At 55.6% G+C, this 25824-nt stretch overlaps 1 protein-coding gene across 1 annotated transcript; it reads left to right on the top strand.

Moving 5' to 3' along the window:
• Positions 1-1055: 1055 nt before the first annotated feature.
• On the top strand, positions 1056-24335 carry Cep131 (centrosomal protein 131). Its single transcript, XM_028853607.2, has 27 exons — positions 1056-1188; positions 3415-3608; positions 4683-4777; positions 5859-5864; positions 10402-10510; positions 10768-10889; positions 11624-11728; positions 12274-12429; positions 14322-14436; positions 14884-15000; positions 15143-15302; positions 15683-15777; positions 16456-16638; positions 16980-17156; positions 17680-17805; positions 17981-18106; positions 18303-18419; positions 20162-20264; positions 20827-21028; positions 21642-21749; positions 21843-21960; positions 22077-22151; positions 22730-22872; positions 22963-23140; positions 23217-23380; positions 23929-23989; positions 24063-24335. Exons 2-27 carry the CDS (start codon positions 3432-3434, stop codon positions 24135-24137), a joined length of 3213 nt encoding a protein of 1070 aa, XP_028709440.1. The 5' UTR covers positions 1056-1188; positions 3415-3431; the 3' UTR covers positions 24138-24335.
• Positions 24336-25824: the final 1489 nt, after the last annotated feature.

Raw genomic sequence — 25824 nt, 5'->3', positions numbered from 1 at the left:
TCAGTGTTTAAAAGCACGCACTGTTCTCGCACAGGACCCAGGTTTTGGTTCCCGGTACCTGTATGGCATTTCACCACCATCCGTTAACTCCAGTTCCAGGATCCAGCACCCTCAGCGTGGTGCAGAGACAAACACATACGCATAATGAACTTTAATAGGAGGAGGAAGAGGAAGAAAGAAAAGGCTAAGGTGTGGTGGCACCTGTAATTCCAGACTCAGGAGATGTTCGATCTATTCTCAGCTACATAGTGAGTTTGAGGCCACGCCGTGCTACACGAGATCCTTTTTGTTTGTTTGTTTTTCGAGACAGGATTTCTCTGTGTAGCCCTGGTTGTCCTGGATCTCGCTTTGTGGACCAGGTTGGCCTCTGCCTCTGAATTAAAGGCGTGCACCACCACAGCCCGAGACCCTTTCTTAAAACAAAGATGGCTGAGGTTCAGTGGCAGAGCCCTTCTTTCGTGTGTGCAAACCCCTGGACCACCGTCCCAAACACGCACACACCCCACACATATGCGCGTGCGCATAAATTAGTAAACACACGCGGATAATTTTTTAAAGCATTTGAGTTTATAAAGTTGTTATTTAACTTCTGTTGGAGTGGGCAGTTGAACTTCGGTGTCCTGAGCCCTTTGGGCGAAAGGAGGAGAGCCCACCACCGGGTGGCAGTGAGTGGAGCCACCAGGAGACGCCGCAAGCTTTCTTGAAAGCAGGTAGGAAAGAATGGGAAGAGGCGCACAGACACCACCTGGTCGCCCGGTCAGGCCTGGGAGAGGACCCGGGGTGAGCCGGGAAGCATGACCAGAAGCCCGACCTCAGGAGGCACAGGGGCCCGCAGGCTCCGCCTCCCTGAAGCCCCGCCCCTCCGCCCGCCTCCACTCCGCCTTAGCTTTCGGCTGCTCCTCCCACGCCGGAAATTGCAGGACAGCCCAGCGGCCCAATGAGCTGCCCGACGATCAGAGGGCGTCCGGAGAGCCAATCCCTGAGCGGCGCGCGTTGTAAAGGCGGGCCAGCGTGACGGACAGCGGGGGAGGCGCCAGGTTGGTTGCTAGCCGCCGCCGCTCGCCCCTGCGGACGGCTCTTTATTGTCACCCACGGCCGAGGCCAGTCCCGTGGGGCCCCGGGTGGCTCTGCAGTCGTGCCCGCCAGGCCGAGCCCACGGGCCCTGCGCCCCAGGCCGGGCCCGCGCAGGTGAGGGGCATCGCGCGGTGAGGGATCGGGCCCTGCAGCGAGGATGGCCTGTGCCCAGTACCCCTCGCCCTGGGAGATCGCCGTAGGGTCCATTCGGGCGGCCCGGAACCCCTGCCTTAAGCCCCGAGGGGCCTGGGAGATGCGGGTCGCCCGCGGAGGAGCGCAGCACTGCACTGCCCAAGGGCCCTGCCTCTCCGGGTCAGCTGGCTCCCGAGGGCCTGGGAGCAGGCTCCTGCCCCTCCCGATCCTGCGAGCTTGCGGCACGGTTTTGTCCGGGGTGAGATTGGCCTCCCCAGCCTCCCTTCATCTGGCTTAGAGGTTTCCATGGAGAGGCTATGTTTACCGCCCAGAACCTCACTGGCTGCACGTGGGGCTAGGAAAGCCGTGTCCACCAGCTCAGGAGCCAGCCAGAGTCCACCCAGGTTGGCCAGTGCCAAGTAGGGGAAGGTGTTAGGTTTCACCCACACAACCAGAAATATGTAACTGAGAACACCGGCCAGATTGATGGCAGAGCAGCCTCAGATAGGGACACTGCCCCCCCCCCCCCCCCCACCTGGATGTCAGGACCAAGGCAGCATCACTTTGGGCTATGGTGAGTGTATGCTCTTGGCTCCCTGGACTCTGCAAGGGGATTGTAATCACTGAGCATTTGCCCCATGTCCCTGTCTCTCACCTAAGTCCTCACCACTTCAGTGCCTTCCACATGCCAGGCGCTGAGGCTGCATGGTCCCTGTCCTCTCAAGGGTGTCCTAGAGAGCAAAGCTATTTGATAGAAGGAAAACTGATGGATAGTTTGGAGGCGAGGGGATTGCAGATGCAGAGGTGTGTTGTGATGCACTGCCTGGGTTTGGGGAACAGGAAGGCAAGTTTGGTTAATGCAAAGTGGTTAATGTAGAGGACAGGGCCAGAGCGGGACATGTCAGGGGTTCAGATTTATTCTGTCTTAAGCTGTTTCCCCTAGGGTGTGAAGTGAGCTGAGAACAGTTCAGAAGGAGTCAATGAGTGATGTGAGGTTGAGCCCTGGCCAGGTGGGGCTGCTATACTTGTTCAAGGCAAGGGCCCAGTGGTTGGACCAGAGATGTAGTGTGGAAGAGACCAGAGACCACAGAACGCCCATGAACTCTGTTCTCTGGTGATGCAGGAACTTTTATGGTTTCACATCCTGCTACAGTCGGTCAAAGCTATTGAGGGATCTCCAAGGTCCAACCTCAGAGTCACATTTGAACCTCAGGCTAGCCCAGAAAGATGCACTTTTTTAAATGCAGAGAATGTCCTGAACAGGTGGAGTCCTTTGATCAAGGACTAGGCTGGGGTAAGTGGCAGGGCCAGGCTCACACCCACCACTGCTACCACCCTCTGGGAGTGCTGGCCAGTGCCCACAAGGCCATGCCGCAGCTGTTCACTTCTCACCATTCAGAAACCTGCTAGTGTTTAGAGCAGTCCTATGCTCCTGACTGAGCTCCCATCCCTAATGGGAGCTTCCAGAGTTAGATAGATGGCAGGTAGACTGAGATGTCCAGGGCTGGTTGAGGTGGCAAGTGCAAGGGCCGAGATTCCTCCATGGTGTCTTGTCTTTTCTCTTTTGTCTCTAAAAGAAAATTTTAAGCTGGGCGGTGGTCGAGAACCCCTTTAATCCTAGTGCTTGGGAGGCAGAGGCAGGTAGATCTTAAAAAAAAAATTATTTATGCAGGAGGTGGTGTCCACGCCTTTGATCCCAGCATTTGGGAGGCAGAGGCAAGTGGATCTTTGTGAGTTTGTAGCCAGCCTGATCTACAGAATGAACTCTAGGACAGCCAAGGTTACACAGAGAAACCCTATCTTGGAAAAAAAAAACTATATTTATTTTAATTTGTGTGTGGGTGTCAGATCCCCTGGTGCTGGAGTTACAGGCAGTTGTGAACCACTGATATGAATACTGGGGATCAAGTTCTGTCCCTCTAGAAGAGCAGCATGTGCTCTTAAGTACCGGATCACCTCTCTAAGCTCCACCCCCCATCATTTTTTTAGACAAGACCTCATGTAGCCCAGGCTGGCCTTGAATTGAACTCACTATATCTGAGAATGGTCTTGGATTTCTGGTTCTCCCACCTCTGCCTTCTGAGCACTAGGATTCCATGCATAGACCACCGTACCTGGCTCTGTGCCACGCTGGAGATTAAGTGGAGACTAAGCCACATCCCTGGCCCCTACCATGATGTCCGATTGTGTCTCTCATTTCTGTCTCAGAGCTAGCCTGGTCCACCATGAAAGGTTCACGGACCATCAGTGCTACTCCTGAAGGCAGTCCAGAAGGTATGGACTTGAGTCTGGTTGGCCTCCCTCCACCCATGTCCCAGCGCCCCAGCAGTGCCTCTGCCACCAAGTCCATTGTCCGCTCCGTGTCTGTGGCCACGGGCAGTGAGCCGAGAAAAAAGGCGTTGGTGAGTGTGGGTGCCAGGGCCCTTTTGGAGTGGCATCTGGTCTCTGGGTATAGTTCCTCCCAAGAACATCTATCTCATATCCGTGGTTATCCCTGGGCAGGGAGAGCTGGACCTTACAAGCCTGTCGAGCTGCCTCGGGGTGGACCTGCATCCTTCTAGCATCAGACCCTGCCCCTCTTGCCCATGGCCTTTAGGTTTCTTTAGGTTCTTCGAGTGGGTGGACCAGTGGGAGGGACATGCTACTGTGTGGCCTTGTAGAAACTGGGTGGGTGGCAGATGGGCAGGGGTTGGGGCTTTGGGGAGAGCCGCTTGCAAGGAAGTGATAGGATAATCTTTGTGAGTTCAAGGCCAGCCTGATCCACAGAGTGGGTTCCAGGACAGCCAGGGCTACACAGAGAAACCCTCTTTCAGAAAACCAAGGGGAAAAACAAAAGAGTCGGTCAGATGTGCCAGTGTTTAAAGTGCAGAGGGCAAAGGAAGGGAGAGGTGAGCCTGCTGCTGAGGTGCCGTGGCCACCCCTGGCCCTCAGACGGCCATGTGCTGGGGTGCTGTGGCCACCCCTGGTCCGCAGACAGCCTGCTGCTGAGGTGCCGTGGCCACCCCTGGCCCGCAGACGGCCATGCCCTGGGGTGCCGTGGCCACCCCTGGTCCGCAGACGGCCATGCGCCACTTGCTTTCCTCTCCGTCCCTGCAGTGTGACATTTCTACACTATTGATATTTCCATCACTGTTGGTGACAGCAGTGGCACGTGGTGAGCAGTTCCTAGTCGGGCCTGGTGCCACTTCCTGTGCCCTCCCGCACTTCAGGGGTGAAGGGCTCCCCACTCTGTCAGTACACCTAGCTCCCAGAGGCTGGGGCCCTGCCCCACACACCCACCGATGGCTAGGCCTAGAATTGCTTCCCATCCATCCTGTCCTGTGGCCTTGACTGTCCATGTACCACCTTCAGAGCCTTGTTTGGAACCCAGAACACTCCTTTGTTCCCGATGATTTCTCTCAGGCCTGGCCTGGCTGAGCCACTGGCAAGTGTCTAAGGTCTTCTCTACTAACCAGGTTCTCTTTCCCCTTCTCCAGGACGCCACAGGGCCTGGGGGCTCCCGCGCTATCAACAATCTTCGAAGATCTAACAGCACCACGCAGGTCAACCAGCCGTGGACCGGCTCGCCCAGGTAACCTCCTGTGACTCCAGGTCACCTGCAACCTCCAGCTACTCCTCTTCCTTTTCCAACTCTATCTGTCATGGTCTTTGCTGGGCAGTGGGATCTGGTGACTCTGACACCGTTTGGCTTTGTTCTCTTGAGCTAGGAGGGTTCAGGACAGCTAAGAGCATTCATTCTGTCCTGCTCCATCTCTGCTCGACATGAGATCCTGGGCCCTCAGGGTCAGTCCCACCCGCTCCTCCACCTCTTCTCCGGCCTACCTCCTCAGGAGTACTCAGGGAGGTTGCTGTGGCCTTTATCTACGCATCTTTCAGCTCTAGCCTCTCCTGCCTTTGGATGTCAAAACGCACTGTTAGTAAGTAGGAGGCATCAGTCTTGGGACACTTCTGAGTCTTCCCTTTGACCCCATGCCTGTCTTCAGCCAGCGTAACTGTCTTGGAACCTCCGTGCTGGGGAGGCCAGCAAAGAGCCAGCAGTGGCCAGTGCTGCTGAGCTGAGAGGGACAGTAAGGCCCTCTCATGAATTGTCCCTGGGCAGCAGGTGTGAGACTTAATGAGACTCGGTCGTCTACTCATAGGTTCTGAGCCAACCAAGGCGGACCCTCCTCTGGGAACACAGGAGCTGCACTAAGCAAAAGCAGACATCCTCAGCTCACAGTCCACCAAGCAGCAGCCTCAGGGCCCAGGATGTAGCAGAGAATAGGCCGCGCTGATTCAGAGACGGTGTGCCGTACTCTCAGATGTCCACCCGGCCAGATTACCAGTGGCTGAAAATGCAGGATCTCCTGGGGGTGTGGGGCGGCACATGTGACAGTGCTGGGCGTGGGGATGTGTACGGGGGGCTGTTCATGCACATGTCTGTGGCATACGGATTTGTGGGGTATGCTTCATGTGTGGCATGTGTTATGGAGTATTCAGTTTGTGGTGTGTTTGCGTGGTATGGATGGTATGAGTTATGGGTGTGCAGTGTGAGTAGTGGGCTTGGTGTGTGTAGTGTGCGTGTCTGTGTGTGCGGTGTGGTTGTGCTCACTAAAGACCTCCAGGAAACCCTCTGCAGACATACCTGAGCTACTCTGGCTGGTGGAGAGCAGGCCTGCGTGTGTTAGCAGTTGAATGTCTGGCTTAGTTTCTTCTCCTGTTGGCTCTGATAAAATACCCCGACAGAGGCCATCTGAAGAAGGAAGTGTTTATTGGCTCACAACTCAGGGGTCCAGTCCGTCACTGCAGTGACATCAAGGTATCAGGAACCTGAAGCAGCTGGTCACATCACCTCTGCAGTTGGAGGAGGGTGATGGACACATGCTTCTCAGCTCTCTTTCTCCATATGTATAGTCTGGGATCCCAGTCAAGGAACGGTGCTACCCACACTGGGAAGAAAGAATGGGCATATCCCCTACCTCCAATTGAGGGATCACAGATGTCTCACACAGTCACGCTCAGAGGCCCATTTCCCAGGTGATTGTAGTTGTTGTCAGGCTGACAAAACCCAATACAACTCCACTTCTTATCAGCGTGATACCTAAATACATCATTTAAGCCAGTCTCCCACTCCTTATCTTCATAAGTTCCTGACCATGTCATCATTTGGAATGCTTTCAGTCCCTGTAGTCTGTAACAGTGAGCTCATGTAAAATAAAAAACAAGTTATTTATATCTAACACGTCAGAGCACAGAGTAAGATTCCTATTCCAAAATGGAAGGCCAGGGCACAACAAGAAACAGTCACACCTGTAGCTTGAGTTTTTCTGCCTTGCCCACAGTCAGGACAAATCTCTTTTACCCGCCAGTCCCACAGCCGCTCAGACCCAGCCAAGCAAACACAGAGACTTACATTGCATTCAAACTGTATGGCCGTGGCAGGCTTCTTGCTAACTTTTCTTATAGCTTAAAGTAACCCATTTCTAGAAATCTATACCTCGCCACGTGGCTGGTGGCTTATCGGCGTCTTCACATGCTGCTGGTCATGGCGGCGGCTGCAGCGTCTCCTTCTGCCTTTCTGTCCTTTTATTTCTCCTCTCTGTTAGTCCCGCCTATCTTTCCTGCCTAGCCACGGCCGATCAGGTTTTATTTATTGACCAATCAGAACAACTTGACATACAGACCATCCCCCAGCACAGCCAAGTGCAGACCATCTCAAACACCTGCACTCAGGCCCATGGTCCTAATCATCCTCTATACGGACCTGCTGGGTAACGCCACAAGGAACCCAAGAAGGGCTCCCACAGGACATACAGAACATCCCACAGCACACACCAATGCAAACCTGAAACCCAGCAGGGCAAACAGCCAGTCTTACAGCCATATCTGGCATTGGGGGCTCATAGTATGTTCAGCTGGGCTCCAGAAGGCTTGGTCCCCCCAACATGCAGATTCTCGGGTCCACACTGTGACCAGGTCTTCACCATGACATCTTCATGTGTCGCTTGCTCACTGGACAGCCTCACTGCACACGGCCTCCGGAACTCTATTGTAACTCCTACATTCTGCATGTTCTGCTGGCCTTCACTGGACCTCAGCAGCTAAATGCAGAAAAATGTTTCCCTAGTTGGTTGTTTGCAGCAGAGCATTCCTGAGAGACTGCAGCTTTTTCTGCTTTCTTTCTTTTTTTTTTTTTTTTTGAGAGTTCAGAGTAGGATGTCAGATCCCTGAACCTAGAGTTAAGGATGGTTGTGAATTGCCATGTGAGTGCTGGGAACTGAACCTGGGTCCTCTGCAAGAGCAGTTGGGGACTTAACCACTGAGCCGTGTCTCCAGCCCCATGAATGTCTTTTGAACTGTTCACATTTTCACATCCTGGAGCCTTTGACAGTGGGGTCTGTATCGAGGAACTTTTCCTGTTCTCCTAGTACAAAGTATGAGTGTTAATGTGGCTGCTCTGTGTGACCCATCCCCAGGCTGATGATCCTTCCTCATTCTGTGTGTTTTTAAAATCCTAAAAGTCTCGGCTTGGGTGCTGTACTGTCATGAAATTTCTCCTGCTGAGTAAATTAGTCTATTGCTTTTGAACTCAGCCTCACCTAAAACTTCAGGACTCGAGCAAAGTGTAGCCAGATTTGTTGCTGTAGCACAGGTAGCCTCCAGCTCACATAAGATCTCCCTCCCTCCCTCGCTCCCTCCCCCCTCCCCCTCCCTCCCTCCCTCCCTCTCTTCCTTCCTTTGTTTTTTTTTCGAGACAGGGTTTCTCTGTGTAGTTTTGTTGCCTGTCCTGGATCTTGCTCTGTAGACCAGGCTGGCCTCGAACTCATGGAGATCCACCTGGCTCTGCCTCCCGAGTGCTGGGATTAAAGGTGTGCACCACTGGCGCCCGGCCAAGTTCCTTATTTCTATTTGAAGCCCCATGGCTGTCTTTACTGTTGATATTTCCATCAGCATTTTGGCTCCGCTGACAGCATTCTAGGGCTTCTCTTGCCTACAGCCCCAGACTTCCAAATCCCTCCCACAAACCAGTTCCCAGGGCCAACATGGTTGCACTGTGACAGCAACGGCCTCCTCTTCTGTCCCCGGTTTCTGAATCCCTTGCATGGCTGTCACTACACAGTGAGAGCTTGTGGTGGCATCTTCTTGCACTGTTGCAGATAAGAAATGGGGAGGAGCATGCTGGGCTGGAGACAGAACCTTTAGGAAGTGGGGTCTGGCTGGTGGAAGTGTAGCAGTAAGGAAGGGCCTGCCGATCTACTTCTGTCAGCCAGACCCCACTTCCTAAAGGTCCCACAAGCTGGGGACTGAATGCATAGGGACATTTCAGATTCGAGCCATAGTGCTCTCCTTCATGGAGTGCTGTGGCTCTCTGCAGGGCCTCATGTCTGTCCCCTGCCCCTTTGTCCTGTGCTGGCCCCGTTCTATCCCATGTCTCTCTGTACCCATGCTTATTAAATGATGACCGTTAGAGAAGGTCCGTGCTTGTCCTCAGTCCTGTGTCCCCTCTGATCCTTACTTCTTTGTGACTTTTCATGAGCTCTGCCAACTTCCACCAACCCCAGTGTCCATGAGAGTCTTGCATATTTCTTGCTAGATTGTCTCGGGCCTTACAGTCGCTGCCACAGTGTGCTGGGTCTTCTCTCTGTTTCTGATGGGTTTCAATGTTGACTCCGCCCAGCGGCCTTGCTGGATTTCAGCACCGCCTTGTGTCTAGTCCCTTGTATTGTTTATGAGTCAGGACAGTCGTCTCTCCCCTATTACCTCCCTGCTTTGTGTGTTTGTGCAGAATGAGCCCACCCCTCTCCACATGGAAGTGGATTTTGTGGTACCTTCTTCTGTGGCCTGGAAACATGGCTGTTGATGCCAGCACTGTGCCTTGGCCTCTGTCAGGGGTGATGTGTGAAGCCTGTAACAGGGTGTGGAGTCTGTCAGTGTGGCGGTCTTGGCAGGGATATGTCTGGGCTGAGAAGAGACAGGCCACAGCCCGGGAGCCTTCTGGAAACTGGCTGCCCATCGTCCCTCCCTTTTCCCTGTAGAAATGGCAGCCTAGAGCCAAGTGATGCCAACTTTGCTGCTTTTTTTTTTTTGGCTACTTTGTTGGGATGTAATTCTTGTGCCATACAGCTTACGTTTCAAGGACACCTCAAAGGTGTGCTTATTTGTTGGTGCCAGGGATGGAACCCAGGGCCATGCACGCACTAGGCAAGCACTCTGCTCCTGAGCCAGATCTTGGCTCAGTCATTGTTTTCAGTGCAGCTGGCACCATGGTTTTGTCCAGAGCATTCATTATCCCATATCTGCTAAGGCCCTCTGTGTCCTCCAGCCTCTACCAGCCACCGGTCTGCATTCTGTCCCTGTAGATCTGTCTTCCTGGACATTCTTATAACTAAAATCAGACATAGCCTGGCCTCCTGTATCTGGCCCTTCCCTGAGTGTCCTGTTTTCAGGGCTCATTGTGTGATGGCATGTCTGTGCTTCACTCTTGTGTGTTGCTGTATTGTGCCATATTATGCACAGCCTATACTTGCCGTCAGAGCTACAATGGCCTCACATAGGGAGGGCATTGCACCAAATGCTCTTACTCCTTCAGGTTCGGACCTTGGCACGTCCATGGCCACCTGGGGGGAGTTCCTGCTGTCTATCAGCTCTTCCTTGTCACCCCTGACTCTGTTGAGCTGATTTCTGTGTGGCTCTCTGTCTATAGGGGGTGATGGTAGTAGCAGTAGCTGGTAGCACACATCTTAAGGCCTTTCTTTGGTCCTTAGACTCAGTATGACTACCCAGATTCCCCAGGCTTCCAGACCTTGTCTGGAAGACCCTGAGGCATCTCTGCCAGGTAGGAATGTAGGTCAGGGTTAAGAAACATTTTTTATGTATATGATCTTTGCTTACATGCATTGATGTGCACCATGTGTGTGCCCGCTGCCCTCAGAGGCCAGAAGGAGGTGTCAGATTCTCTGGAAATGGAGTTACAAAGGGTTGTGAGCCTCTGTGTGGGTGCTGGAAACCAAGCCTGGGTCCTGTAGAAGAGCAGCAAGTGCTCTTAGCCTCCGAACGATCTCTCCAGCCTCTAAGAAATATTCTTTTAAACTGGGCTTGAGACCAGACTCCTGTACTGGAGCCACGCCTCCTGCCCCCGTAAGACTCGGGCCTGCCTTCCTTCCTGGCGTCCTAACGGTGGACTTTGTGTGCCGACCTCTCTTTGACACAGGCCAGCAGAGCCGGCGACTTCCTGATGCTCTTCGAGGGCAGCACCAGTGGGAGGAGGAGGGTGGCCAGTCTTAGCAAGGCGTCCAGCGAGAAGGAAGCCTCGTGGAACGTCCTGGTAAGGGTAGTGTGCGGCAGCCACGAGTCCTGGAACTCCTGCCGGGATCACCATCTGGTTCCCTCCACATCCTTCCTGCCTCTGCAAAGAAGGGGGCAGCAGCTGCAGGGAGGGTGCGTCTTGGGCTTGGTGAGCTTTGATCCTAACTGTGGTCCCTTGGGTATCGCAGCTGCTGCCTTGTGGTGTGTAAGGCCTGCTGTTGGTATTGGGGTATGCTCCCGGTACCCCAGGCTGAGAAGTGTCTGTGTGATCCACAGGATGACCAGCCTAGGGGCTTTGCTTTGCCAGCCAGCGTCCAGAGTCCCAGCACCCTTGACTCTGCCTTGGGCCCTCGGAGGAAGGAGTGTGCCCTGGCACCCAGCTTCACTGTTAACAACAGGTATCACCCACCAGGTGCCCCTGGTCCAGGAACTCGTTGTTTGTATCGTTCCTGTAGCTGCATCGAGCTACTTTGTAATGAATGGCTTTCCCCTCAGACAAAGGAGGAGGCTGGAAGGTATATCTTTCTCAGAAGGGACCTTTGACCACTGTTTAAGGGATGCAGCTGTGCTCAGGCCCAGCAGGCCTTCTGGAATGCCCCTCTCCCTTGGGGCACCCAGCTGTGCTTTCTGGAAATTCCAGGTCTAGGAGGCGCCCTCAGGGCCGGCTGTACCTGACTTGGAAGGTTTATCAGATGTGGGGAGGTGGGACTGTGTCACCTTGGGGCTCCCGGCCTGCCTGCCAAGGAAGGGTGAGCCTGTGTCGGAGCTCTGTTTGTCATTCTTGGGGTCATGCTCAGCAGGGACATGACAGACCAAAGCATGTCTGAGAACAGTAGCCACGGTGGCAGGTCCTGGTGCGGTGGCCTCCCTGATAGACGGAGAAGCCACTGGAGAAAGCATACTCTAGGCCACCTTCAAAGCAAGTGTGCATCCCTTGACCTCGGGGTCAGGGGACACTATCCACCTCCTCTGGGTACAACAAGAAAGGGCTTTTCTAACCCAAAAAGGCTTGGCCGCGGGGCGCGGGCCATGGGTCCCAGGGGTGTTTGATCGTTGCCACAATGTGAGTTTTTACAGCAGAATGTGCTGCAAACGAAACCTGGCCGTGTCCTCTTCCCTGTCTCTCTGCCAGGAGCAACAAAGGCACCGTGGGCAACAGCGTCACCACCATGGTGCATAACCACTACGCCTCCCTGAAGAGGGCGTCGCCTCCCAAGAGCTCCAACCAGACGGCCCCTCCCTCAAGTAAGGCCTGCACACAGGGAGCATGTGACCCGGGGGTGGGCCCCAGGTAGGGTGCCCTGTGTTCCTGTGAGGACACTGGCCCCGGGACAGGGCTCCTGGCTCTTAGTGATTCCCATCTGGGCTAAGGCAGCTCCCTAGGGAGAACAAACAGCTGACTGGGGAAACTGAGGTCTCTGCTCAGGGTGGAGCCCTGGAAGGAAGCTCCTGCCCACATACAGAACCAAAAAGGTACCACAGTTTGGGGTGACTGAGCAGCAGAGAAGCCCTGTACCATGACAGGTGAGCTTCACTTAGGGTCAGTGGTCCTCAGAATTCTTGAGTCCCTCTGGATCTGGACTCCTAGTCTCAGAACCTCTTTCTGTTTGTAAATGTAAAATACATTTACCCGGGTGGCAGTCAGTGGGACTTTGGCAGACAGGTAGTTCTGGGCACCAGCAAGGTGGGGCCGAAGGGCCAGCTTCGCACCACGGCCTCTGGGTCTCCTCCAGTCTTGGAGCCTGCCCAGAGCTGGCGACAGAGCTGGGCTTCTTCTTTTTTTCCTGTCAGCAATATCATCAAGGCTGCAGCTCGAGAGGGCGGTGAGGGCGGTGACTTTGGGAAGCCTCGGAAGAACTTCTCTGGTGGCAATCTCTCCACCCGGGGTGCCACCGGCCTGCTGAGGCGGAAGGAGGTGACTGAGGAGGAAGCTGAGAGGTGACTGCTCACAGGGAGGAGGGGGACGAGGGACTTGGGACCTGTGACTCCAATGTTAAGAGTTTCCATTAATAGTTGTTTTTTAGACAACATGGAAGGCCATGCTTGGTGAGACTCCATGTGTATACAGTGCAAAGACAAAATGGTTTTATAGAGGGAGGGGAGCTGTGGTTGCTTGGGACTTGGCAGGAACCAGGATACCACAGGGATTGTTTTTAGGGTGATGGGAATGTTCTAGAATTGGATTGTGCTGATGGATGCACAACCCTGTAAATTTGCTTTAAAAAGCATTGAATTGTATGCCACAAATGGGAGGGTTTATAGTATGGTAATTATACCTCGGTAAAACTGGTAATTAAAGACACATTTAGCAGAAAGAAGATAAAAGACTGAGGAGAACAAAACCACCTGCCTGGTGGGGCTGTCCTCGATAGTTCCCTCTGGGGCTGCAGGGTGGGCACGGGCACAGGTTCCCGGGCTGCCACGCTGGCTCCTTGCCAGGCCCCCTTAGTGGGTGGATGGCTGCATTGGAGCCTCCTAGGTGGCCTCAGGATTCCCACCCAGACCACCTACCTGGCCTGTGACTCCAGGCTGAGCATAGGGGAGGGTCCTGCAAGTAGACAGTGGGAGAGAGGACGCCGGGAGGTGAGGCCGGGAGCCATCGGCCCCCCAAAGCTCCATCTTGGTGTTCCTCTGCGGATGGGTCCTGTTGCAGGCAGCTGAAGGTACTTGGACCACTGATGTCATCCTTGGTAAATGGATCCTACTTAAAGCCCTTCCCGTCAGAGTTGACGGGTGTTGTTTTGTTTTTATTTTTTTATTTTTGGTTTGCTGGCTTTTTTTTTTTTTTTTCCTTTTTCAAGACAGGGTTTCTCTGTGTAGCTTTAGAGTCTGTCCTGGAACTTGCTTTGTAGACCAGGCTGGCCTCGAACTCACAGAGATCCGCCTGGCTCTGCCTCCTGAGTGCTGGAATTAAAGGTGTGTGGCACCACCCGCCTGAGCTGATGGGTTTTTGTTAGTCGGCTTTCTTGAGTTTTTGTTTGTTTCCTTACAGTGCTGCGATGGGACCCAGAGGCTTGCACATGCTCAGCAGGAGCTGTGCACTGAGCCTTATCCCCAGCCCACTGGGTTTAGTTTAAAATGTACCCATTTGACAGATGTATGTGGTGGCACATGCTTGCATCCCCAGCATTTGGGGGATAGAGGTTGGAGAATCAGGAGTTTAAGGTCATCCTCAGCTACATGGTGAATTTGAAGCCAGAGTGGAGTACATGAGACTTTCAAAAACAAATGAGTGACCGGGTGTGGTGGCGCACACCTTTAATCCCAGCTCCCAGGAGGCAGAGGGGGCGGATTTCTGTGAGTTCAAGGCCAGCCTGGGCTACATAGAGAGACTCTATCTTAAATAAATAAATGAATAAATAACACTAAAAATAATTAGACTATTTCAACTTCCCTCCATTCCCTCAGCCCACCCACCCTGTGTGTCCTCTTCTGCCCTGACCTCAGCAACCACTGACCTGTTCGTTCCGATGCTCTCGTCTCTCTGCAGCCCCGGATTCTGTGCCTAGCACAACTCTCTGGTCCTTGCTCTTGCTCCCGAGCAGTCTCCTGTTGCCTGGAGGCATCACCGTTCGCTCGGTGGTCAGTTGTCATTGGCCATTTTCACTTTCTGCTGATCAAACCTATTGTAGACTGACACTTGTATTCCCCTGGGTTTAGATTTTAAAGGAATCCAGAAGGGCTAGCCTTCCACATCACAGCCTGGTGGGACAGGGCTCTATGTAGCCACAATTGTCTCTTTCCATATGGACACTTGACTAACAAGTTCTTGTTCTAGGGCACAGGGATGTAGGGACCCCTTCTGGTCCTGAATCTGGTTCTTTGGACAGGTTTATCCATCAGGTAAACCAGGCTGCAGTCACCATCCAACGCTGGTACCGCCGCCAGGTACAGAGGCGCCGAGCAGGAGCAAGCCTGGAACACCTGCTGGCGTCTAAGCGGGAGGTCAGTGTGATTGTGTAAGCCAACCTAAGCTCACCCAAGGGCTGGGCATAGAGTCCTCAGGGGCTCACAGCACACAGTGGAGTTGTTAAGACAAACCAAATGGAGTTCAGACCCGGGATTACCCACTTGTGCATACCCCCTCTGTGGGCCTTGCTTGGTTCTTAAAGCTCTGTTGGGGTTGATGTGTCAGGAGACCCCCTGAGCAAGGTCCTGGCAAAGTGCTACAGGGCTGCCACCCCCTGACACACCTCGCTGCATCTCAGGGTGGGGCTGGCTCTCTGTTGAGCCAAGGTGGCAGATCCAGTGTCCTGGGGATCTGATCTCTTCTCTGCTAGTGGACTCTGCAGATTCCCATGACTCTCGGGTCCCGTGGAGACCATCCAGCTGGTTCCAGGGCTCTGTCGTCGTCCAGTTCTGTAAAGTTCATGGCTTTGGCTTCCCTGGCAGGAGCAGAGGCAACGGCTGGGTAGTGGGAACCTTCTGGACCTGCACCGGCAGGAGGAGGCAGCAAGGAAGAAGGCCCGGGAAGAGAAGGCGCGCCGGGCCAGGCAGGCAGCCATTCAGGTACCGCGAACCCAGGCAGCATCCAACAGCCCATTCTGTGTGACACCAGTGCTTGGGACACCAAGCCTCTGGGCAGCCGGGCTGCAGAAGGGAGAGGGGACGTACTGCTCTGGGCAGCCGCTCAGAGATGCTCCTCTGTCAGGAATTGCAGCAGAAACGAGCCCAGAAGGCAGGTGAGGCTGAGCACAGGCCGCCTAAAGACAGACCAGAGACCAGAGCACCGGGGCAGCCTCGACCCACCCAGGAGCCACCCTCGATGCCAGGCAGTACCGCCCACCAGGCCCTCAAGGCCAACAATGCCAGTGAGTGGTTCTCGGTCTACCATGTTCTGGGAGGCCAGTGGTGGGAAGAGGCCGCGGGCTCTGCGAGGCTCAGTCCTCACGTTGTAGCCAGGCTTTGTGACTTTCACCTGTGGGATTAGGATCTCGGCCCCAGGTCATTCCTCCCCACATCTGCTTCTGCCTGGGTCACTTGTGGTGCCCAGGCCTCGACAGATCATCCTGGTAGTGGGACCTGTACAGCTGAGGCCCAGCATTATGGGGTTGTGCCTCTTCCCCCACAGCTTTATACCCTGGAAGGCCAGGGGACCACTCACTGTCTCTGTGAGCTTGTACCTGGATCCTTCCCAGGGAACCTCCACGTTCAGGCCCTGGAAGGGATGACACTGTGTTCTGTTTTATAGGTGCCAGCATCTACCCCACAGGCCCTGGAGACCCCTGCCCTCCTGCCTCTGAGTCATCCCCAGAGCCCCAGCAGCCTCCAGAGGACAAGCCACAGGTCTGGACACAGTGCCCTTTCACCTCTGGTTTTGGCTTCGGGGCATGTCATTCCTGGGTGGCCTAAGCTGACATTTCCCTGCCCTTTCTTCAGCCTTGGGGTCCCTTGTCCTGAAAGGATGCCCGGAGGAGATCTCACTGGGGTGAGGTCTCACAGAACTGCTCTGGAATTTTACTAGGAGTTCATAGTTGCGCGCGGGGTGTGTGTGTGTGTGTGTGTGTGTGTGTGTGTGTGTGTGTGTGTGTGTGTGTGTACTGTCTCCTTGAAAGAGGAACTGGAAGTTCAAAGGGGACAGCAAAGGCTGGAGAGATGGCTCAGCGGTTAAGAGCACTGGCTGCTCTTCCTGAGGTCCTGAGTTCAGTTCCCAGCAACCACATGGTGGCTCACAACCATCTGTAATGAGACCTGGTATTCTCTTCTGGCCTGCAGACAGAACACTGTATACATAATAAATAAATAAAATTTATTAAAAAAAAAAAAAAAGTACAACAAGGCCACAAGACTGCTTAGTGTGAGACTGGGCGGGCCTTTCTCCCCTGAGGATGGCATCTTGAGATATGTGCCAACGGGTAGATGCGCTGATCCATGGGGATGGGTAGCGCTGGGTGGGCCTTGTATGTGGGTGGCTTTCAATCACCACTAGCCTTGCTGATCTCCCTCCCTGCCTGACTGCTGTAGGACAGCCATTCCCAGGATGTAGCCAGAGGGGACTTGGAAGTGTTGGGCACTACCAGGAGCAAGATCAGGGCCAGAGCAACCCTGGATGAGCTGCTAGACACACTGAGGCTGCTGGAGGAGGAGCCTGAGCCGCTGCCCCGCCCAAAGACCTATCACAAAGACAGATATGCCTGGACCGATGAGGTGAGTAGGCACTTGGGACTGACATCATCTGCGTAGGTCAGGAGGCCTCCGTAGGGGTCAGGGAAGGCTGGTGCCACCATATTCCTGTTTTAGTTGGGACCCTAACAAGGACCAGATGTGGCCTATTGACCTCTGCTCTCCCTTCCCTTCTGGTCCTTGAGGTTGACGCACAGTGACCCGTGAGGGTTCACACCTCTCTTGCTGCAGTAATCTTCTCAAAGGTCTGAGCAGCAGGAGGCCCTTCTTCCATAGCCTGCCCCTCCACCTCACTGCCTGCCGTCCCTGAGGGACCCCAAGTCCTCAGGCTTCCCTAACAGCCTCCAATGCTGGACCACCTGCAGGAGGATGACACCAACTCCCTGACAGCTGACAACCTGGAGAAATTTGGGAAACTGAGTGCACCCCCAGGCCCACCTGATGACGGGACTCTGCTCTCAGAGGCCAAGCTACAGAGCATCATGAGTTTCCTGGATGAGATGGAGAAGTCGGGACAGGACCGGCCAGCACCCCAGCGGGAGGTAGTCAGCCACCAGGCCCCTGGGTGGCTCCCAGCGGGAAGTGATCACTTGCAAGACCGTTATGCAGCAAGCAGCCCCGGTCCTGAGTTCTGAACAGAGGTGAAGGCAGACAGGACCGTCTTCTCCCACTCTGGGCTCCTGTCGAGATGGATTGTCCTGTCTAGGTGGATGGTCCTGACATCCCTGGGCTTTGGGCTCTTTGGGCTCTCTTTCCTGAGTGAACACTGGTGACCACGATGAGTGGAGTGACGTCTTGTTTTCATGGGTGGCAGGAAGGTCAGGAGTGGGTAGATCATGTCTGATGATCTGTGTTAGAGCGTCAAGGCCATAGCCCTCCTTCTGCACTGAATAACGAACACCGTCTCCATGGGCTGACTTGTCACCCACCGACCCTTGACCAGACGCCCTGTGCAGCTGTTGTTCCCTCACAGCAGGCTAGATCAGGGGCATGGAGTGACTTCCCGTGAGCATCAAGTGGGTGGAAGCTGCTGCGTGGCCTGTCTGAGGCTTGTCCTATCCTTAGAGCCTGGTGCCGGAGGCGGGCCCAAGGCCCCTGGAACTGGGGCCTGAGGGGAGCACATTCATGATGCGGCTAAAGCTGGAGGTCGAGGAAAAGAAGCAGGCCATGATTCTCCTGCAGAGAGCTCTGGTGAGTCCATTAGCCACCACCCCAGGGCTCTAGCTGGGATGGGGACTGCCAGCATCCTACTGAAGAGGCCTGGGCCATTGTCATCCCAAGGCTCTGTCTCTGTCTTCTCTCCCACATGGCCCTTGGTCTCTGGCAGGGACCCAGTGACAGTACCTCCTGTCCATACCCCCTGCAGGCGCAGCAGCGTGACCTCACCATCCGACGTGTTAAGGAGACAGAGAAGGAGCTGAACCGGCAGCTGCGGCAGCAGAAGGAGCACTATGAGGCCACCATCCAACGGCACTTGTCCTTCATTGACCAGGTGACTCCGCTCTGGGGGGCTTGTGGGGTGAGAGGCGTTGGTCTGCAGACCCAGGGTTGGCGTCGCTGTCCCTCCGTCAGGGTGCAGCGCTAACTGCAGGACCACTGTGCCCGAGGCCCCAGAGGGGTTCTCCAGCTGCCTGGCCTAGTAGAGGTGCCCTAGGTGGGCATCAGAAGCTCACCCACCCCCATCACAGCTGATTGAAGACAAGAAGATTCTGAGTGAGAAGTGCGAGGCAGTGGTGACTGAGCTGAAGCAAGGGGACCAGCGGTGTCGGGAGCGCGTGGCCCAGATGCAGGAGCAGCACGAACTGGTGAGCTCCCTGGCCGATGCCAGCTTGTGAACAAGTTCCCGGGGCACATGGCATTGTGGCCTGAGGATGCAGATCAAGATTCCCAGTACCTTTTCCTTGTTCCCTTCCCTCTTCTTGAGGTTTTTGTTTGTTTAGACAGTTTCTCTATGAACAGTTCAGGCTGGCCTTGAACTCACAGAGATCCGCCTGGCTCTGCCTCCTAAGTGCTGGGATTAAAGGCATGCGCCACCACTGCCTGGCTTTTCTTTTTTCTTTTGGTGCACCTCTCCCTCTTCTTGAACTGTTATTCAAGTGTTCAACAGGGACAGGTCCTGAGGTGTGGGCTGCCACATCCCAGGTAAGCATAAACCACCCTTATCACAGGACAGTGGCCATGGACCCACGAGTCCAAGCCTGGCGTACTCCAGGGAAGTCCTGAGTAACTGAACCCACTCATCTTCGCTCTACAGGCACCTCAGCTCGCCTTCAATTCCAGCACTCGGGAGGCAGAGCCAGGTGGATCTCTGTGAGTTTGATGCCGGCCTGGGCTACAGAGCAAGATCCAAGACAGGCATCAAAACTACACAGAGAAACCTTGTCTCAAAAAACACCCCCCCCCCAAAAAAAAAGTCTGACTCGGTCACCTGGCTGTGCTTCTCCCCAAAGCATAGAGCTGGCATCCCTGAAGGTGCCCTAGACTGGAGCCCAGACCCAAGTGAGGGTGGGCTGGCTCTGTTTAAAGAGACCCCGGCATCTATAGCCCACAGCCAGCCAGGGTTGGAGATTGCAGCTGTTGGGTGGCCCTGTCAGCCCAGGAACTCCCTCCTCCCTTGGTCCTTGGCTCCCCTGCAGAAAAGAGCTTCAGTACCTAACAGAGTTGGAGTTCATTAAGACTTTTAGATCTTTTTTTGTTTGTTTGTCTGTGGGTTTTTTTTTTTTTTTTTTTTTTGAGACAGGGTTTCTCTGTGTAGTTTTGGTACCTGTCAGATCTTGCTCTGTAGCCCAGGCTGGCCTCGAACTCACAGAGATCCTCCTGGCTCTGCCTCCTGAGTGCTGGGAATAAAGATGTGCGCCACCACTGCCCGGCAGGACTCGTAGATCTTAAGCACAGAGGTTAATAGCGGTGCTCCGGAGCGCTCCGGGTGTGAGTGTGACCTCTCCCCTCAGAGCCGGGCTTTCTTCACAGTGGGTGTCTGTAGATTCCTAGTTACTGAGTTACGTCGTTAAGAGCATGTCATGTGCAAGGTTTAAGGGTTTCTTCCTGTAAGTGAGGTTGTAAGGTGTAGCATGAGAGCTATCGCTTAGATGTGGGGACGAGAGACTTGCTAAAACAAGGTCATAAATCATTTTTGCCTTAGTTTCCTTACCGTCTTTAATGTTTTTGTTGGAGGTGTCTTTAGGAACACACGCATTGTCCTTGTGGTCAGGTTAGGCTTTGTTGATGCTGTCTGTCAGCAGGAAAGGCACCCCAGTTCCCGGATGGAGGGCTTCTTTTCCTTCCTGTGTGCTCTTCTCTTCTGCCTTTTGGTATTGCCTAGGTTCCAGGGGGTGGCGGCATCCCTCTTGGGGTGGAACTTCTACAAGCCAGGGGCTGTAACCACCCTACCTCATGCCTCAGGCTGGAATATGTGTAGTAGGGTGGTCCCCACCCCTGGGGAAAGGAAGGAGCTCTGCAGAGTACAGGCCCAGAAGGTGGCAAGGGGACAGGGGACTCCGGATGCCCCTTTTATCTCTGCATTCTGACTTCCTGTGTTCTTACTCAGGAGATTAAGAAACTCAAAGAACTCATGAGTGCCACTGAGAAAATCCGCCGCGAGAAGTGGATCAATGAGAAAACGAAAAAGATCAAGGAGATCACAGTCAGAGGTGGGGACACTTTCCAGAGCGAGTGGTACTGAGCATAGGTGTCCCTGGTGAGGCCCCGGTGAAGGCTGCCGTGGCAGGTAGATGCCAACTCTGCTGCTGGCTCCCAGTTTGCAGATGCCTGAGGGGTCTCCCATCCCTTGGAGGCTAGTGTGAAACGTCAAGGCGGTAGGTGACTGGCATGGAGGTCACACTGCAGAAAACAGAGAACTATAGAAAAGAAGTACCAGGGCCCCTTAAGCTGACAGAGTTGGTTTGAGAAGGAACTGTGGACCCTTAGGTGGTTTTAGGGAGCACTCTCAACCTGGCCTTCCCACAAGGCCTCCAGGATCCTGAGCATCGTGTCACTGGGAGACACACCCAGGGGCTGGGTAGCTGTGTGTACCACAGGCTGGGAAAGCCACTGTGGTCTGGCAGTGTCTCCAGGACAGCCTGGAGCTAGGTCTCTGGGGTGCAGGCCCTGCCCCTTCTCTCCGCAGTAGATCAGGCTTGCTGTGCTTTGGGGCGGTGGCTGGGTGGGAGGGTCTCGCAGCCTTGTCTCTGGTGCAACCCCCCGCCCCCGCAGGTCTGGAGCCCGAGATCCAGAAACTCATTGCCAAGCACAAGCAAGAAGTGAGGAGGCTCCGAGACCTGCACGAGACTGAGCTGCAGCAGCGTGATGAGCAGGCCGCACAGCGCCACCTGCGCCAGGCGGAGGAGCTGCGGGAGCACCTGGAGCGGGAGAAGGAGGCGCTGGGCAAGCAGGAGCGCGAGCGTGCCCAGCAGCGGTAGGCGGGCCCTGGCGGCTGTGGTCTTAGAGCAGCCACCGGCTTCCCCCGGAACGGCAGCAGTCTGTGTGGGACTTGTGCAGTCCACCTCCCGGGCCAGTGCTGAGATTCCGTTGTGGGCTCACATGAGATTGCTGTTACAGTACTCAGACGCCAGGACTTGCTAAGCTGAGCCCAAAGTGATGTGTAGGCCGCTCTGCTGCAGAGGCCAGCCTCGTTCATTCCCTCAGCCCTCGGGCGATCAGAGCCTGGGAGTTGGTGGCCAGGGGACATGAGATGGCCTAGGCACCAGTGACCACCAGTGCCTTCGGGCTGGCTCCTCTCCCATGACCCACTGACCCTGTCTGGCGGGGCAAGGGTACCAGCCATGGCAGGAGCTTGCTCCGGTCCAAGAACCAGGTGCCTGGTTCTCCCCTGAGAGTGGAGCTGAGCAGAGAGAGGCCAGTGTGAGGACACAGTGAGCCACAGACTCAGCTGAGCTGAGGCCAGTTCACAGCTTTGTCTGGGCCTGCAGCTGAAGGAGGCTGCGGCCCTCCAACAGTTACAGAGCGACCCTGGGAGCGGACGTGGCCAGCAGGGTGACCGTGGTGTGAGCGTCCTCGCTGTCCTGCAGGTTTGAGCAGCACCTGGAGCAGGAACATCGGGCCTTGGAGCAGCAACGGCGGCGACTCTACAATGAGGTGGCTGAAGAGAAGGAGCGCCTGGGCCAGCAGGCAGCCAGGTGCCGCTGGGGGCGCCCTCCTCCCCGTGCCCCCCGGCCTGCCCAGCTGCTCTCACACTGACCTCTTGTTCCCTGACTCTTGCCGGCCTGCAGGCAGCGGGCAGAGCTGGAGGAGCTGAGGCAGCGGCTGGAGGAGAGCAGTGCAGCCCTGACTCGAACCCTGAGAGCCGACTTTGAGAGGAGCCGGGAGGAGCAGGAGCAGAGGCACCAGGTTGGCGTGCCATCCCCCTCGGGGTGCGAGGAGGGGGTCTCTGATGCCTGACCCCTCAACAGGGTGGGCAGGGCCTTGGAGTGGCCCTCAGGCTGCTCACAGCCTGTCCCCTCCAGATGGAGCTGAAAGCCCTGAAGGACCAGCTGGAAGCTGAGAGACAGGCGTGGGTGGCCAGCTGTGCCAAGAAGGAGGTAGGGCAGCCAGATGGGCTGCTGAGGGCCCTGGGGTGCTGGCTTCCGGGTGTCACTCCAGCTGCCTGGGGGCGTGGTGGTCCTTCCCAGCTGTGCCATGCTGCTCTGTCTGCGTGTGGATCCAGGAAGGTTAAAATCAGGAGGAAATGGGGCTGGGCAGATCCTGGAGATCTGAGAGGCTTTGTCCTTCCTCTCCAGGAGTCGCCCTTCTGTCCCCTTCAGAGTCGGCTGATACCCAGCTCCTGAGGCCCCATGGCCACAGGGCAGATTCGCCGTTGTGGCTTGGCCTGTCTAGCAGACAGGAGTAGTTGACTGTCTTCAGCTCTGGTTCTCTAGGAGAGAGGAACAGCCTGTTAGTGATGACCTCCTTATCCAAGGAGCCATACTACCCAGGGCCCATCTCTGTGCTCACAGGACGCCCTGAGAACACGACACTGTCCTCTGGGGGTCTGGGCAGCCCTTCAGCCCTGACCTGTGCATCTCCCTGTGGCTCAAAGCAGGGAACATTCCCCAGAGCCTGTGAGGCTCGTCCTGCCTCGGTCCTGGGGGCAGATTCTGAGACCGCTGTGTGTCTGCAGGAAGCGTGGTTGCTGACCAGGGAACGGGAGCTGAAGGAGGAGATCCGAAAAGGCCGGGACCAGGAGATCGAGTTGGTCATCCACCGGCTGGAGGCTGACATGACACTGGCCAAGGAGGAGAGCGAGAGGGCAGCCGAGAGCCGGTGAGCCGCCCCTGCCTCTGGTTCCGCAGATGGGGAGGCCCAGAGCAGAGGGGTGGGGTCTTCATACCGCCACCTGCCTCTGCCTGCCAGCGTGAAGCGTGTGCGGGACAAGTATGAAACGGAGCTCTCGGAGCTGGAGCAGTCGGAGCGGAAGCTGCAGGCACAGTGCACAGAGCTGAAAGGGCGCCTCGGCGAGGCCGAGGGGGAGAAGGAGCGCCTGCAGGCCCTGGTCCGGCAGAAGGAGAAGGAACTGGAAGACGTGCGAGCGGTGAGTAGCCCCAGGCCCTTTCTCCGTCGGAGCCCTCCATCCCGGCAGCCTGCTCACAGCCTCGTCTGCTGCCCAGGTGAACACACGGATGAGCAGCGAGCGGGCCAGCCTGGCCCAGGTGGTCCGACAGGAGTTTGCAGACCAGCTGGCAGCCTCCCGGGAGGAGAGCCAGAGGGCGAAAGCTGAGCTTGCTGAGCTGCGGGCCCGCCAGCAGATGGAGCTAGATGAGGTGCATCGGAGGTGGGTGGTCCGGACTTCAGGTGGGGCCCAGGCAGCAGTGGGGCAGCTTCCTTTCTCCTCCACATGTGCAGACAGCGCCCAGGAGCAGCAGCTGGCATGGCTTCCAGCTCTGTGTTCGGGAAGACTGGGCATCGTCCCTCTGGGTGTCACTTAGATCTGGAGCATCAGGGCTGGCAAGGACCCACCTTGCTTCTCCAAGAGGGTGGGCCAGGATTCTGGCTGGGGCAGCTGTTGCTCAGCAGAGGGCCAGCTGCAGGGAGCGTGACAGTGAGCACCCAGACTCTTAGGCCTTCCCGAGGCTGAGGCTGCCCGCCTGTGTGGCTAACAGACAATAAGACAAAGTCCTGAGGTGACTGCTCACCTGTCTTGGTCTGCACAGCACCATGCCCAACCCCCTTCCTTCCAAGAACCACTTTAGCATCTGGTTCCCATGGAGACAGTGGCCCAGGGCCAGCTGCTCAGGTCCAGGCCAGCAGGGCTGAGACCCTTCGGGCTGACCTGGGACTCAGGTTGGGGGCTGCACAGATGCCCACCGCACATCCCTGCAGGGTGAAGACGGCTCTTGCAAAGAAGGAGGAGGTCGTGAACGGTCTCCGGAAGCAGCATGAGGTGGGTCCCTCTGGGTCTGTGGTGGCCTTGCCTGGGGTCGGGGCATCCAGGGCCTGACTGAAATGTGTTGCAGGCTGCTGTGAAGCGGGCGAACCACCTAGAGGAGCTGCTGGAGCAACACAGACGGCCATCTTTGAATGCTAAATGACATCACTCTTGGGATGAAAGACTGAGGCAGATGCTCAGCCCTGCAGCTGGTGTCCAGGTTACGTTCCAAGACACAGGACTAAGGGTAGTCCAGCAGCTGGTGTGAGAGGCACCCTCTCATGGAACTCCAGTGCTCAGGACATTACTGTCAGCTTGCCTGCAGCTGTTTTATAGTAAAGCACGTTAGTTTTTTTTGTTTTTTGTTTTTTAGTGTTTCATGTCACCAGCTCGTCTTTCTCTGCTGTGTTGGGTTTGGGGGGCAGGGAGCTGGAGACCACAGAGAGCCCCGTTTTATGGCTGTAGGACTAGCTCCGGTCCTTGCCTCGTCCTCTTCCCACCTGTCCAAGCTGACAGGGAAGTGGAGTAGCCTGCAGCCAAATCCTCTGCTCTCAGCTCCAGTCTCCAGCAGGCAGTGGCCATTTGTCCCCACCTCGGCCTCTCCGGAGGATAGCAGGCTCACCTCCTGGAAGGAACTATGTCTCTAGCCCAGTCTAGAAACCTCAGCTTCTTCTTTTTAAATGTGTATTTATTCATTTAAAAAGTTTACATGTGTGTGTGATTTCCTCCATGTATGTCTGTGTACTACCTGTGTGCCTGATACCCGCAGAGGCCAGAAGAAAGCATAGGATCTCCTTGAACTGGAGTTACAGACAGTTTTGAACCACCGTGAGGGTGTGAGACTTGAACCCAAGAACCTCTCAGTACCCTTTGCCTTGCTTGGTGGACTGTTGATACTTCCCAGCCTAGGTGGCCTTGCCGCACAGGTGGGAGGTGAAGGCTGTAGCCCATACATGGGAAGCAGCACCCTGGAGCACTTGGACAAGGTTTTCTGAGCAGGCCTCACTGAACCAACATCTTCCCAGACAGGCCATGGCCCTGAGCCAGTGCCCTGGAAGACCCTGTGGGGTGTAGCTGGCTACCAGTCTACCCTGCTGCTTCCTAGAAGCTGCTGCCTATAAGGGCCTGACTAGTCCATGGCTCCTCTGCAGAGTGCCACCTGCTAAGAGAGTCCCCAGCCTGCTCTGTGCTGGGTACCTCAGAGAAGGCTGCTTACGAGATTGCATATGGTGTGGTATCATTCCCCCATCTCCTATTAGCTCAGTATGTAGGCTCTAGGAACCTCTGGTCCTGGACCCTCCCTTCTGGTCTGAACCTCTGAACAATAAGCTGAGGTTCCTAGAGCCTACATACTGAGCCATATCCCCAGCCCCCAGCTGCCTTCATTTTAAACCTGTGGCAGCCCTAAAAGTTGAAACTGTGGCATTGACTGGGCCAGGCAGGTGAGGATGGGCCACAGCTGGTAGTGGCACCCTGGGGACTTTGCTCGTGGCTACTTCATATGTTTGTGCCAGAAGCTGGGCGTGAGGGCAAGATGAGCCAGATCTCGGGGCAGCCTCGGAGATTCCCCTGCCGGCTCTGCCCCCAACAGACCTTCCCAGCCTACAAGGCCAACCCCCCTCTGCTCAGAAACCCCTTGGACTAGAGAAAGCCTGCTCCATTCAGCATCACTGAGATTCATTCTACCCTGCCTGTCAGCTGCTGTGAGGCAGGATGTGGGCCTTGCAGGTCTTCCCTCTCAAGCAGCCTGACTCTCCTCCTCTAGACCATCAGGGACAGACAGGCATACAGGGGCAGGCATGGCGGCTGCGTGGGCAAACCTGGGCTCCGGCCCCAATGCCCTAGCCACC

Source organism: Peromyscus leucopus, chromosome 8b, assembly GCF_004664715.2.
Source record: "Peromyscus leucopus breed LL Stock chromosome 8b, UCI_PerLeu_2.1, whole genome shotgun sequence".
In the NCBI taxonomy this organism is placed as follows: domain Eukaryota; kingdom Metazoa; phylum Chordata; class Mammalia; order Rodentia; family Cricetidae; genus Peromyscus; species Peromyscus leucopus.
The sequence above is the reverse complement of the archived record's forward strand: the minus strand, read 5'-3'. Positions and strand labels throughout refer to the sequence as shown.